Source organism: Lithobates pipiens, unplaced genomic scaffold (genome assembly GCF_037356315.1).
Source record: "Lithobates pipiens isolate NorthernLeopardFrog02 unplaced genomic scaffold, aLitPip1_a1.2 Scaffold_16, whole genome shotgun sequence".
Taxonomy (NCBI): domain Eukaryota; kingdom Metazoa; phylum Chordata; class Amphibia; order Anura; family Ranidae; genus Lithobates; species Lithobates pipiens.
The window spans coordinates 177,599,783-177,614,020 of NW_027507748.1; the positions used below are offsets into that span (position 1 = coordinate 177,599,783).

General features: G+C 43.5%; 1 protein-coding gene across 2 annotated transcripts in view; it reads right to left on the minus strand.

The window, feature by feature from the left end:
* Nucleotides 1-874: 874 nt before the first annotated feature.
* Nucleotides 875-14,238, minus strand: part of LOC143982247 (arylsulfatase D-like) — a 90,790-nt gene continuing 77,426 nt past the window's right edge. For both annotated transcript variants that reach the window (XM_077480810.1, XM_077480811.1), the window contains one exon: nucleotides 875-6,211. In XM_077480810.1, the coding sequence (XP_077336936.1) occupies nucleotides 5,841-6,211 (371 nt within the window). In that variant the 3' untranslated portion in view covers nucleotides 875-5,840. The remainder of the gene's footprint in view (nucleotides 6,212-14,238) is intronic.

The window sequence follows — 14,238 nt, forward strand, 5'->3', positions numbered from 1 at the left end:
TCAGGCGTTACACAGGCGCTATTTTTAGCGCTGTAACGCCTGAATACCGCCCCAGTGTGAAAGCAGCCTAAGTTGTCGAAAAATCCGATCATTCAGAACGTGATGACGTAATTTCGTTAGGATGGGACTACATTCAGACTAGTAGCCAATAGCTTTGATGTAGGAATTTGATCTGAGCATGCGTGGCACTTGGTCCGATCAAAATTCTCTACACATGATCGGAGTATGTCCGATCCAACCAGTTGGTCGGAAAATATTTCCAACATGTTGGAAAATTGGGTCCGACGGATTGGGTCCAGTCCGATGCATATCACACACAGTCGGATTATCCGACGACACAGTCCGATAGGACACATTCCGACGGATTCTCCGACCGTGTGTACAAGGGCTAAGAAGCTTGACAACACAGGACGAATCCAGCACCTTGAGGCGATTCGCATTGTAGCGCTATACAAATTATTCATTCATTCATTCAGAATTTGTACAAGTTTGGAGTAAAGAATATTTTAAGCCGGGTACACACTATTAATTTATTTTCCCTGCAACCCAGTTCCGGTCGGAGACGTTGTTCTAGCCATGCAAAGTTAGTACAGTGATTCCCCCCACCTGTCAGTGCTCTCTGCCATTGGCTGAGAGCACTGATCAGGAGTCAGTTGGATGCTAGTTTTCTAGCGTGCATGTCCGACAGAAGCTGTCTGACTGACTGACATACACACAGGCCGCATGTCTGCATTTTTTTTGTTTTAACCGCCCGTTGTCTCCCAACATTTGGTCTCTGTGTACGGGGCTTAAGGTTGTAATCGATAATCCTTGTGGGGGTGCTAACCTCATTAAATTATGCTTGTGTACCTTTCGATGATAAACACTATACAAAAGAGTTTCATAAAGACTTTAATAAACAAAATGTATTAGAAAAACAACCCACTTTTTGGACTGGATGCATTTTATCTAAGGATTAGACAGTTTTAAATGTTTATAGATGCACATTATTAGAGAGATTTCATTAAGGAATATTATCCACTTGACTTCTGGAAGATTTACCCCCTTTCATGACGAGGGGATGGCAAGCCAAAACACAGACACAAATTTTGAAACCATCATTATCCTCATCATGTGGACACAAGTTGCTATAAATCACACCAATCCTATAGGCCACATATGGGCAAGAGAAGGTAGGCATGGACCTCTAACACCAGTTCTACTTATATCAGTTACAATGTACAGAGCAGCAGAAGGTGGCAGGGTTGATTTATTTTGCAAATTAAATGATAAGGCTGAACCTATGTTTACCTTAAATGCTAATCACGTGGGTATTGGCATCTCTAGGGGGTGGCTTTTTGGGCTATAGCCCCGAGTCTTTGTAGGGGTTCCCACGGGGAGGGGAGGCTCTGGGGACCTTAATGCAAGGGTGAGGCTCTCTGGGGACCCTAGTTTTAAGGGGGAGGCTCTCTGGGGACCCAAATGTAAAGGGGGGCCTCTCTGGGGACCCTGATGTAAGGGGGGCTCTCTTGGGATCCCGATGCAAGAAAGGGGGTTCTCTGGGGACCCTGATGTAAGGATGGGCTCTCTTGTGACCCTGATGAAAGGGGGGCTCTCTGGGGACCCTGATGAAAGGGGGGCTCTCTGGGGACCCTGATGAAAGGGGGAGGCTCTCTGGAGACCCTGATGAAAGGAGGAGGCTCTCTGGAGACCCTGATGAAAGGGGGAGGCTCTCTGGAGACCCTGATGAAAGGGGGAGGCTCTCTGGGACCCTGATGAAAGGGGGGCTCTCTGGGGACCCTGATGAAAGGGGGGCTCTCTGGGGACCCTAATGTAAGTGGGGGGCTCGCTGGGGATATATACACACACACACACGTATATTACTGTATATACATGTGTATGCACACCCAAGCGTATGACTTTCTTTACTTCGCTGCTATGGGCTCTAGACCCAGATCTTTTGAAGACCCAGCAATGCCCCTGCACGTGGGGAAATGCATAAAAAAAAAGTTATATGATAGAAGGTAAGTTGCTGGAGGAGAACACATCTTATTTACTAAACCTGGCCATACACTGATTGAAATTTGGCCAGTTCAGCAAGGTCCAGATGGAGTCCATCCCTGCTCGATAAAAGTCGATAGTTTGAACAATTTCCATTTATTTTCCTTCATCATTGTCTGCAGCCAATCAGCTGCAGCTGCTGATAAGTGTATTCTGACAGTGGCAGGTGCCGCTGTCAGAATACAAATTCTATGCAGGAAGAGATTCCCCGATCCACCTTGTTTGTTTGTGCATGGAGGAATTGTGAGCATGTATGGCCAGCTTAAGAGCCGCTTCACACAGGGGAGACTTAGCCACCTGACAAGTCACGTCCTGTTCTGTACTATGGAACCGTTCTAATAGGAGCGACTCAAGTCACTCTGACTTAGAACAAGGTTCCTGTACTACTTTTGGGGCGACTTCAGACAACTTGCATTGACTTCTATACAGAAGTCGTTTTGCAAGCCGCCGCTGAAGTCGTGTGCAAGTCATCTGAGGCAGTCGTGCTGCAAGTTGTGCTGCCCCTGTGTGGACCGGCTCTAAGTGAACTATTCTTTTGCTACATATTTTGCTACACAGAGTTTATCTTTAATAAATCAACCCTGATTAAAGTATATCTAAACCCTTACCTTGTAGAACAACCCATTCAATATAAAATAGAAATGAAAGGCAAAACATTTGTATATACATAAAAATATATATATAAATACATTTTTTCTCCCCTTTTTATAAGTAATCACATACCTTCTGTTCTCATCTTCATAAGGAGCACAGAGAGCTAGGGGTGTAGAAACAGCAGTATACTGAACTTCCCAGTGAGTGGCTGTTGGGGGAGGGGTGTCAACATAAGTCTAATCATTGGAGGAGAGTAGGCTGAGTTTCCAGCACAGCCAAAAAACTGACCATAATGTCTAACATTTTAATGGGAAAACAGAGAGACTGGAAGGAACACCAGATAGAGAATTTCACACAAGGGAAGCAATGCAAAGAGAACAGTTTTTCTTACAAGTACATCAGGCACATTTTAGAAATATGATATGTTGGGTTATCTTTTAATCTTTAAAAAATCATTATTAATTATAATAATAATAATAATAATAATAATAATAGTAACAGTAGAAAAATGACCAGCACCTTATTACAATGGATGGCATGATGAATTGACACAACAAAGTGGTGTTAAATCCAAGAACTAAAATGTAATATAATGCAGCTCAAAAACTCTTAGCCCTTGTACACACGGTCGGAGAATCCGTCGGAATGTGTCCTATCGGACCGTGTTGTCGGATAATCCGACTGTGTGTGGTATGCATCGGACTGATTCTGTCGGAATATCCGTCGGACCCAATTTTCCAACATGTTGGAAATATTTTCCGATCAACTGGTTCGATCGGACATACTGCGATCATGTGTAGAGAATTTTGATCGGACCAAGTGCCACGCATGCTCAGATCAAATTCCTACATCAAAGCTATTGGCTACTAGTCCCATCGTAATGAAATTACGTCATTGCGTTCTGAATGATCGGATTTTTCGACAACTTAGTCCGACCGTGTGTATGCAACAGTTTCAGACAAGATCCGACAGGCAAAATCCGACTGAAAAAATGTCCGACCGTGTGTACAGGGGCTTAGATGTGGTGACTGCATTAGTTTCCTTTTTTAGGTATTTTACCATTATTTCACCTGGTGATCTGGCCAGTAACGCACTTTCTGTCTTAGGGTGTCTGAATTCTGGATGAAGCAGTAAAGCAGACACCTTTGGACAGCAGCATTGTCAGTCTGGGGGTGGTAGAATTAGAATAGTAGAGTTAGATGGACTTGACTAGAAAAATTGAAGCTGAACTCCACCAAACACTTTATAAGCAGTTTAAGAAAACAGCAAACTGATTTTTTTTCTCCTTTTGGAATAAAGGTTTTACATAAATATATAAAAGCTGATTATTGCAAGTGCCCATGTCAGCGTTAAATGGTTTGTCTGAAACCTCTAACCCTACTTTAACTGGACAGCTTGGTCTGTTTAAGGAAGTTGAAAAATCACTGTCAGGATCACCGAGTGAAAAATAAACAAAAAAAGCCTAAAACAAGAGTTTGTGAGCTGCAAATAAATTTTTGTGCTTTAGTTTTGTGGTTGTAAAGGCTGAAGGTTTTTTTTCATTCTATGCATGAAGGTAAAAAACCTTCAGTATGCAGCTCTCCCCCAATACTTACCTAAGCCCGATCTTGATCTAGCAATATGCTCAAGACCCAAGGCTCTCCCAGGTCTCTCCCTCCTGATTAGCTGAGGTGCAGCAGCAGGAGCCATTGGTTCCTGCTGCTGTCAATCACAGCCAGTGAGACAGGAGCAGGCACCCACAAGTGCCCCCACAGCAAGTGGCTTGCTATAGAGGCACTTGGCAAGGGGGACAGGCCCAGAGCACTGGTGGGGGGACCCAAAAAGAAGAGGATTGGGGCTGCTCTGTGCAAAACCATTGCACAGAGCATGTAAGTATGACATGTTTGTTATTTTTTTTAAAATAAAAATGTTTCCTTTACAATCACTTCAATCTCTGTGGTGTAATCCATTATTTGCAGTTGGTTTTCTAAAATGGTACACTTTACAATCTACGTTTTTTTTGCTAGAAAATTACTTATCACCTCCAAACATTATATATTTTTAAGCAGATGCCCTAGAGAATAAAATGGTGGGTGTGGCAATTTTTTTATGTCATGCCGTATTTGAGCAGCAGTTTTTCAGATGTAATTTTTTGGGCAAAAATACACTTTACTGACTTTTAATGCACAAAAACACGTACTAATACCCAATTGTTTGGTAGAATATAAAAGATGATGTTACGCCCAGTAAATAGATACCCATCGTGTTATGCTTTAAAATTGCGCACACTTGTACAACAATGGTGCTCTCCATAGGTGACATTTTATAAGCCTTTATAGGTTACCAGTTTAGCAAGAATTATTGCTTCCAGTATTACGTTTGCAGTGATACCCAACATGTGTGATGTGAAAACTGTTTACATATGTGTGCGTGAGGACAGGGGGGGCGGGGGAGCTTTACAGTTTTTTTTACATTTTAGAATTTCTTTTCATTTAAAAAAAAAACTACACTGTATCTTTAGTTATTTATGTAATGATTTTTCTCTCTTTTATTGCTATCAGAAGGGATGAACAACATCCCTTGTGATAGCAGGGGTCATGACATGGGTCCTCTTTATGGAGAGATCCGGGGTCTAGTAGACCCCAGATCTCTCCACTGCCTTCCAAAGCATCTAATGAATATTATTATTAAAAGCATCTAATCAAACCAAGATTGGTTTGATCAGATGCTTATTCAAGCTGGTAATGACTTGTTTACGTGAGACAGAAACCGTAAGTGACCAAATCCTTGTTGCTTCCAGTTTCTGATATCACACAGTTGAACATCAGTTCCTCTCATTGTGTTCCAGGAACCAGTTGCTGCCAGTCACATCCTTACTGGAGGATTGCACGTGAGAGCCCAGTAAAGGAGGTGGAGGTGGGTAGGATCCCCTTACCCCACCTGTAAAAGTAATCCAGTGGCATCTTAGCCACCAGGATCACTTTTACATTGGAGGGAATTGCCGACCCTAAAAAATTATATCTCACTCATTGCTGCAGCTGCACCAGTACGTTGCTGGACTGCAAGTGGTTAAATCATTTTGAGACCCCATTTGTGGTCCTATCCCTTATGATATACAGTATATCTAGTGCACGTGGTGGGTATCTTGAGGTCAGTAACAATACAATGACGTGTAGAGGCCAGTTTTGAGAACTGTCAGCTAATACTCAAAATGAGCTGCAAATCTATTAGAGGATGTCTGTCCCATTATTATCTGACTTATTACACCAACAAAAGGGAAATATTCCACAGCATGGCTGTAACCACGGCTTCCAGAGATTATTGTAGAAGGATAACTGATGAGGAACCACACTGATGGTCTTCTTGTGTTCTTCTACAGCAGCCTCTATTTTAGTAATAATCTCTTTATAGTAAGGGTTGGTATGAGGCTGAAGAGGCTGGGATTCAGAAGGATCAGCAGATAAATCAAATAACAGAGGAGGACTGTGGTGATTGACACCCTTTCCTTCACAACCACAGAGTAAACTATCATAGCAACCTACTGCATCTTCTGGATGAAAAGCAGGAGTTATAAAGTGCACTTTCCAGGTAGTGCTACCTAAGGATAAAAAGAAATGTAATTACTAACATTTATCAAAGTTTTTATAAAGCCAAGAATGTTACAACTGGTTGGATTGTAGAAATAAAGAAAAATGTGGTCACTCAAAAGAATACTTGCCATTTAATAGTTAAAAGAAAATACTAAATGTCTGGCTACCATGCCAATCCTCTTGCTTCAGTACAGTATTTGTTGATTCACTATCTGCCCTTCTCAGTCTGTTAAATACAGTGCCTTGAAAAAGTATTCACACCCCTTGAAATTTTCCACATTTTGTCATGCTACAATCATAAATGTAAATGTATTTTATTGGGATTTGATGCGATTGACCACCACAAAGTGGCACATAATTGTGAAGTGGAAGGAAAATGATAAATGGTTTTCAATTTTTTTTTTCAAATAAATATCTGAAAAGTGTGGCGTGTATTTGTATTCAGCCCCCCTGAGTCAATACTTTGTAGAACCACCTTTCACTGCAATTACAGCTGGGTTTTTGGGGATGTCTCTACCAGCTTTGCACATCTAGAGAGTGACATTTTTGCCTATTTTCCTTTGCACAATTGCTCAAGCTCTGTCATATTGGATGGAGAGCGTCTGTGAACAACAATTTTCATGTCTTGCAACAGATTCTCAATTGGATTTAAAGTGCCTTGCAAAATTATTCACCCCCCCATGGCTTTTTACCTGTTTTGTTACATTACAGCCTTTAGTTCAGTGCTTTTTTTTTTATATCTATTATATGTGATGGCTCAGAACACAATAGTCTAAATTGGTGAAGTAAAATTAGAAAAATATATACACAAAACTATTTTTCAGAAATAAAAAAACTCATAATTGGAATGTGCATATGTATACACCCCCTTTGTTATGAAGCCCATAAAAATCTCCGGTGCAACCAATTACCTTCAGAAGTCACATAATTAGTGAAATGATGTCCACCTGTGTGCAATCTAAGTGTCACATGATCTGTCATTACATATACACACCTTTTTGAAAGGCCCCAGAGGCTGCAACATCTAAGGCCGCGTACACACGCAGGGACTGTTCGCTCAACTTTGTCCGCTGAACAGTGTTTCGGCGGACAGTCCGCTCGTGTGTGGGCTTTCAGCGGACAGTTTCAGCGGACAGTCTGCTGAACAAAGTTTTTCGGAAATTCCGAAAAACTGTCCGCTGAAACTTTGTTTCAGCGAACAGTCCCCTCGTGTGTAGGCTTGTTCGTCAAACTAAGTTCCGCGCATGCTCAGAAAGGATTTACACGCCGAAGTTTGCATTGCAGTGTATAGGACGTCGTTTTCTAGTCCCATCGTACGTGCCGTTCACGTCATCGCGCACGGTTTCAGCGGACTGTTCGTTCGTCATGTGTGGCCAAGTCCGTCCATGCTAATTTTGAGCGGACTGTCCGCTGAAACTGTTTGACGGACAAAGTTGAGCGAACAGTCCCCGCGTGTGTACGCGGCCTAAGCAAGAGGCTCCACTAACCAAACACCAGGAACTCTCCAAACAATTAAGTGATAATGTTGTTGAGAAGTACAAGTCAGAGTTAGATTATAAAAAAATATCCAAATCTTTGATGATCCCTAGGAGCCCCATCAAATTTATCATAACCAAATGGAAAGAACATGGCACAACAGCAAACCTGCCAAGAGACGGCCGCACACCAAAACCAGGCAAGGAGGGCATTAATCAGAGAGGCAGCACCCTGGATACCCTGGGTACCCTGGAGGAGCTGCAGATTTCCACAGCAGAGATGGGAGTATCTGTACATAGGACAACAATAAGCTGTATGCTCCATAGAGTTGGGCTTTATGGCAGAGTCAAAAATTATATAAATTGCGCTAATAAATGTGACCACTCTCAGTATAAATGACATACAAATAAGTGATAATTGATATATCAATATATCAATATAAATCAATACATGTGCAAAAATCTGTAAACAATATGAATATATGTGCACTTAAGTGAATAAAAAGAAAAAAGTCCATCAATAGTCCAAAGAATGAAGATCCCAGTACATCCAATGAAGAGACAGTTGTTTTTGGAGGTCCCAGAGCTTGAAAAGGCAGAAGACACCTTCACCAGAACTTACAGGTGGAGAAAAGGTAGGAGATGTGACGATAGCAGGTCAAAATTCTAAATGCACCTTACCGAATATGATGGACCCCCTAGTTGGCGAGGTCTACTGCGCAGGCAGATACAACCCTCTGCACGGGTATATTAGATATCCAGCTGCTCCTTAACCGATCCACAGAGATCCAAAAATAGGATTAAAAATTCCATTCAACGCTATAACTCGTATGCCGAGGAAAACATAAATGTGAGGAAATAGAAATAACTCTGATAGTGTGATATTGTCACTAAAAGCATTTATTGTTTAAAAAACGCATAACAGATAAAATAGCTGGGACCAGCGTCTCAAGCTTAACATACAAAAAATTGCCAGCAAGCGATCGCGATAAAAGCAAACAAACACCCGTGTTCCAAGAAACACATGGGGGGCATGATGGCGTCGGTACGTAGCACCACCCTACATGTTTCGTCAGAGCTGACGTCTTCAAAGGGGCACGGAAGGCAGAGTGGCCAGAAGAAAGCCATTACTTTCAGCAAAAAACAAAATGGCAGGTTTTGAGTTTGCAAAAAAAGGCATGTGGGAGAATCCCAAAATGTATAGAGGAACAAAACATGAAAAATGCCAAGGTGGGTGCATACTACACAGAGCTTGTGCTATGTAATCTGCCCCCCTCCAAACTGTAAAAAAAAAACCTGAACCTGCCCTTCCTGTATGGCCTCTCTAAACAGGCCACGATAACCAGGGTTTCTCCGCCCTCATCACCGTGGTTACAGTGCCTCCCTCCGTGATAGGCTGCCCTGCTCTCTGCTTTACTCTCTCCCCCCTCACCCCCTCCTTCCTCCCTGTCATCTCCCTCTCTGCCTGTCTCTGGCCTGGTCCCACCCCCCGCCACTATTATTGTTAATATAAAAGCTTAAATTTTTACTGTCAGCCTCTCTATTAGAGGCTGGCATAGCACACTGTGTATGTTGTATTTAAAAACGAGCACTGTAAATACTGAATTTCAGCTGTCTTCAGGCCAGTCACATGACTCGCGGCTGCTCTCCAGCTCCGATACACGCTTCTGCGGAGGAGACGAGTGGTCACGTGATCTCTCCAGCTGCCATCAGAGGAAGATCATGGCCTCTCCCACAGAAGACATTCATCAGAGCTGGAAAGTGACTGCGAGTGATGTGACCGGCCTGAAGACAGCTGAAATTCAGTATTTAGCAAATGGCCATACAGGGACTGTACAGTGTGCAGAGCTTGTGTAATCACTCTCCGGGCCTCGCAGCTGCCATGTATACCTGCCAAATTAGATGAATTTAAAGATGCAGCACTTATGCACTAGGGGATGTGTAATGCACCCACATGCACATAGACATGAGAGATATGCTCTGAACAGGTCCCATGGGAATGATTAGGCAGCCTTGTGATGCTATAAGGCCACTGTACGGCCATGTGCATGAATCCTAAGTATGCAGATAAAACTTGTTTTTTTTGGCACCATGCCTGTTCTAGGTTTGTGGCTTAGAAAGTGTTAAAGAGGGGAGAACAGCGACTAGCATTTTTAGAAGAAGTAGCCGGTAAAGGCAGCCTATCTGTTTTACCTAGTGAAATGTCATCTTTCATTGATAAATGCTCTGTGGTTTTTGTGGGTGGCAATCGGTTTCGGAGGTGACGATACAGGTGGTATTTGTTCTAGTAGAAAGAAGAGGTTCCTGCCATGGTGGGGGTGGTGATAACTTGGAAGGTAGAAGTGTGGTGAGTTCTCCGTTTGGGTGGGATTGGCTACAGATGGTTATTAATCTAAAAGCTGATACACATGGGCCAGCTATTGGCCGGTATTATCTAGTTTAACAGAAATCAGCCAACATTTGGCCAGTGTGTACAGCAGCCTGCCTGACAGAAGTCAGCCTAACATCTGGCTTTTGTCGAACGGGCATGCTGGAAAACCAGCAGCTGATTGGCATCGGTCCCCTGTCAGAAAACAATCACAGCGAGGAGTACAGCTGTGCTATTCAGCCCCGCAGAGGACTGTGGGTGGCTGTCAGTTTTTCTTACAGTGACTAAAATTAGTCAAAAGTCAAAGGGGTGGTGACAGTTATCAGTCTAGGCCAGTGATGGCGAACCTTGGCACCCCAGATGTTTTGGAACTACATTTCTCATGATGCCCCACTACACTGCAGAGTGCCAGAGTATCATGGCTTCACTTCCCGGTTCCCTACTGTGCATGCACAATCCGGATGGTCCCTGGTCCCTGCAGTCTCTGGGATCTGTGTTTTTCCCAGCGGGGGGGGTCTATGCCTGGAAGTGGGTGCAAATACCTGTATCTGCACCCCCATCCTCCCTGAAAGGTGCCAAATGTGACATCGGGGGGGGGGGGGGGTCGGGGTTCAGAAAAGCACAGGTTCCTTTTTTTGAACATTGAACTTTTTGGTCTAAAAGCAAAATGCTATGTGTGATGGAAAACTAACACTGCACATCAACCTGAACATGCCATCCCCACTGTGAAACATGGTGGTGGCAGCATCATGTTGTGTGGATGCTTTTCTTCAGCTGGCACAGAGAAGCTGGTCAGAGTTAATGGGAAGATGGATGGAGCCAAATACAGGGCAATCTTACAAAAAGACCTGTTAGAGTCTGCAGAAGACTTAAGACTAGGGCAGAGGTTTACCTTCCAGCAGGACAATAAGCTACAATGGAATAGTTTAGATCAAAGCATATTCATGTGTTAGAATGACCCAGTCAAAGTCCAGACCTAAATCCAATTGAGAATCTGTTGTAAGACTTGAAAATTGCTGTTCACAGACACACTCCATCCAATCTGTCAGAGCTTGAGCTATTGTGCAAAGAAAAATAGGCAAACATTTCATTCTAGATGTGCAAACCTGGTAGAGACATCCCCAAAAAGACTTGCAGCTGTAATTGCAGTGATAGGTGACAAATGCACACCACACTTTTCACATATTTATTTGTAAATTTTCCTTCCACTTCACAATTGTAGCGGCCTTGACTTAATGGGCTTACCGGTTACCTTTTCTTGGCCTGCTCCTCCACATCTAGGGGTTCCCAGGGTTGATACCCAACAACTTGTACACTGACACAGATAAAGTCCTTTCAAAAGGTTTTATTTTGCAGTAGAACTTTCACAAAACACAGTCTGTTTGGGAACAGAGGGCACGGGTGAAAAACTCAGGTACCTTGAATTGCAGGTTTAACAACGTCGCTATTTCCACCCAGAGAGTAGCCACTCGCAGCTGGGTACTTCAAGGCTGAACAGACCTCTAACCAGAGGTCATAGCAGTCAGCATGTTGACTCAAACTTGAACAATCAACCGAAGATAAACAGGAACCTTTTTCCAACCGTACCTGGAACGTTTCCCACTTTCTTTGAGGTACTGGAAAAATGTGGGCTCGTCAATGTCCTTCCCAACTCAGTAACCAGGCACTTCTCAGGATGCCACTAGTCGGCCCTCCTCCGAAGAGTCCTCCCGTGGTCACTTGCACGAGCTGTGGTGCCCCTCCAAGCTGAAAGCACACCCGGACACTCTGAGTCCTCCCTCAGTTACATCGCCTCAGACAAGCCGGTTCCGAGACTCAGGAACAGACGGATCCCTACCCCAGACCAGTCGCGTCTAACAGGGGCCACTGACAGCAACATGCTGCAGGATGTCAAAACACCCCGTGACCGGGACCCCTCACGGGGCTACCCCGGTCCTGGAACCAGAATAGACCACATGGGTCTCTCGAACAACTCCAGAACCCCGAACACGTGACCCACACCTGCTTAAGTACCCCCTCCCAGACTCCTCAGCGGGTCCGGCACTCCCGCTGATTGGCTCTGAGAGGGCCATACCCAAACATCCAACCAAGCCTGGTTCTCACCTGTCATGTGCACCTCACCGCTCACATGACCAGGCAGAACATCGATCATGGCCGTGCCAGACAGGTGTTAAGGCTTACCTACACAATTAACCCTCAATACTGTAAGGTCCTGAGGCAAAAACTAAATTTACAAAGCGCGTGACATTTGGTCCCAAATGTCATCCGCTACACAATTATGTGCCATTTTTTGTTGGTTTATCACATCATGAATATGTTTTCAAGGCACTGTAAGCTAAAAATAAACATTTAAACATGTCTACATACGGTATTTCTTGACAATTAGCAGTTGTATCTCCCAAAAAGTTCATCATCATCATCACAATACTACTAAAAGAGGAAGTAAACCCTGATGGGTTTAATTCCTCTTTGATTCCCTGCAAAGGTAAAGCATAATGGGCTACTATGCATCGCATAGTAGCCCATTATGTGTCACTTACCTGACACAGGAGCCAGCGATGTCCCCGCTTTCCCATCTTCCACGGAGCATCCATCTTCTTTCCTGGTATCGTGGCTCCGGTGCTGTGATTGGCCGGAGCCACAATGACATCACTCCCGCGCATGAGCATGGGAATCGCCACTAACAGCATATCGCCATTAGCAGTGGCATGCTCAGTGCACCTGTGCGTCGCTGTCTATGGCGCATGTGCCGTAGATAGTGGTGCCTGTCTTTTTGCAAATATCTCCTAAACCGTGTAGGTTTAGGAGATATTTGTTGGACCTACAGGTAAGCCTTAATCTAGGCTTACCTGTAGGTCAAAGTGGTTTGTAAGCCCTTGTACACACGGTCGGAGATTCCGACTACCAAATCCGTCGGAGTAATTCCAACGGATTAATTCTGGAAGAGGTCCGGAAGTGATGTTGCATACACACGGTCGGACTAAGTTGTCGGAAAATCCAATTGTACATAACGTGATGACGTTATTTCGTTAGACGGGACTACATTCAGGCTAGTAGCCAATAGCTTCGGTCTAGGAATTTTATCTGAGCATGCGTGGCACTTTGTCCGTCGGAGTAGGCTACACATGATCGGAGTATGTCCGATAGGAGCATTTTGTCTGAAAATTTTACCGGCAAGTTGGAAAACTTGGTCTATCGGATATTCCGACGGAAACAGTCCGATGCAGACCACACACAGTCGGAATATCCGACAAAACGGTCCGTCGGAATCTCCGACCGTGTGTACAAGGGTTTACAACTATTTTAAAGAGGGCCTGCAGCTAGCTCCCACGTGATTATTTCTTCCTATAGTTTTGTTTTCTGCTTAGTCCACTGTGTACTATTTTATAATCAAAGGGCTTTTAAGCCGCTGGAGATTTTTTTGCGCTATTACTTCATAAATCGGTAAAGACAAACAGATCTGTAAAATACTATGGTACCATGAACTCACTTACTGTGGTATATTTCTAATTAGAGACTAAAAACATCCAAAAATCCATTTATGATGGAGGAACAGCTGTGGGAACCATGCTCCGTATAGATGCAGTATCCACATTTTGGTTGGGAACCGTATCAATTTTAAATGCAAACCACATTTTAATGATCATTTCAACAGAGTATGAAAAAACACATGTGTATGTAAGAAGAGTGCAATTGTTATGAAAAACATTACACAGGAAAAGTGATTAATTTGCTTAAATGTGTGAGTTAAAATAGAAAAAACAATATACAAAAATCTAGTTTAATAGCAGTACTTCTCTGGAATTCATTATTTAATGAGCAGGGGTCATTGATGCCTAGTTGTCAGCCTAAATTTAGCAGTGCCAACATGCACCAGTGTTTGTAACTATAAACTCTATTACTAATTTGCATGGCAAAAAAAAATAAAAAAATCTAAAGGCTCAAAGTTGTTTTACCTTCCTGTATACTATGCAGGAATGCAAAATACCCCCCCCCCCAGTCCCCCATAATACTCATCTGAGCCCCATCATGATCCAGTGATGTGCACAAAATCCTCGGCTCTCTGGGGACTCTCCCTCCTCATTAGCCAATGGCTTCGGGTTCTATCAATTACAGCCAATGAGGATAAAGAGGGGGCAGGGCTAAACCACAGCTCTGTGTGTGACATGCAGAGCCCTGGTTTGGGAACAAA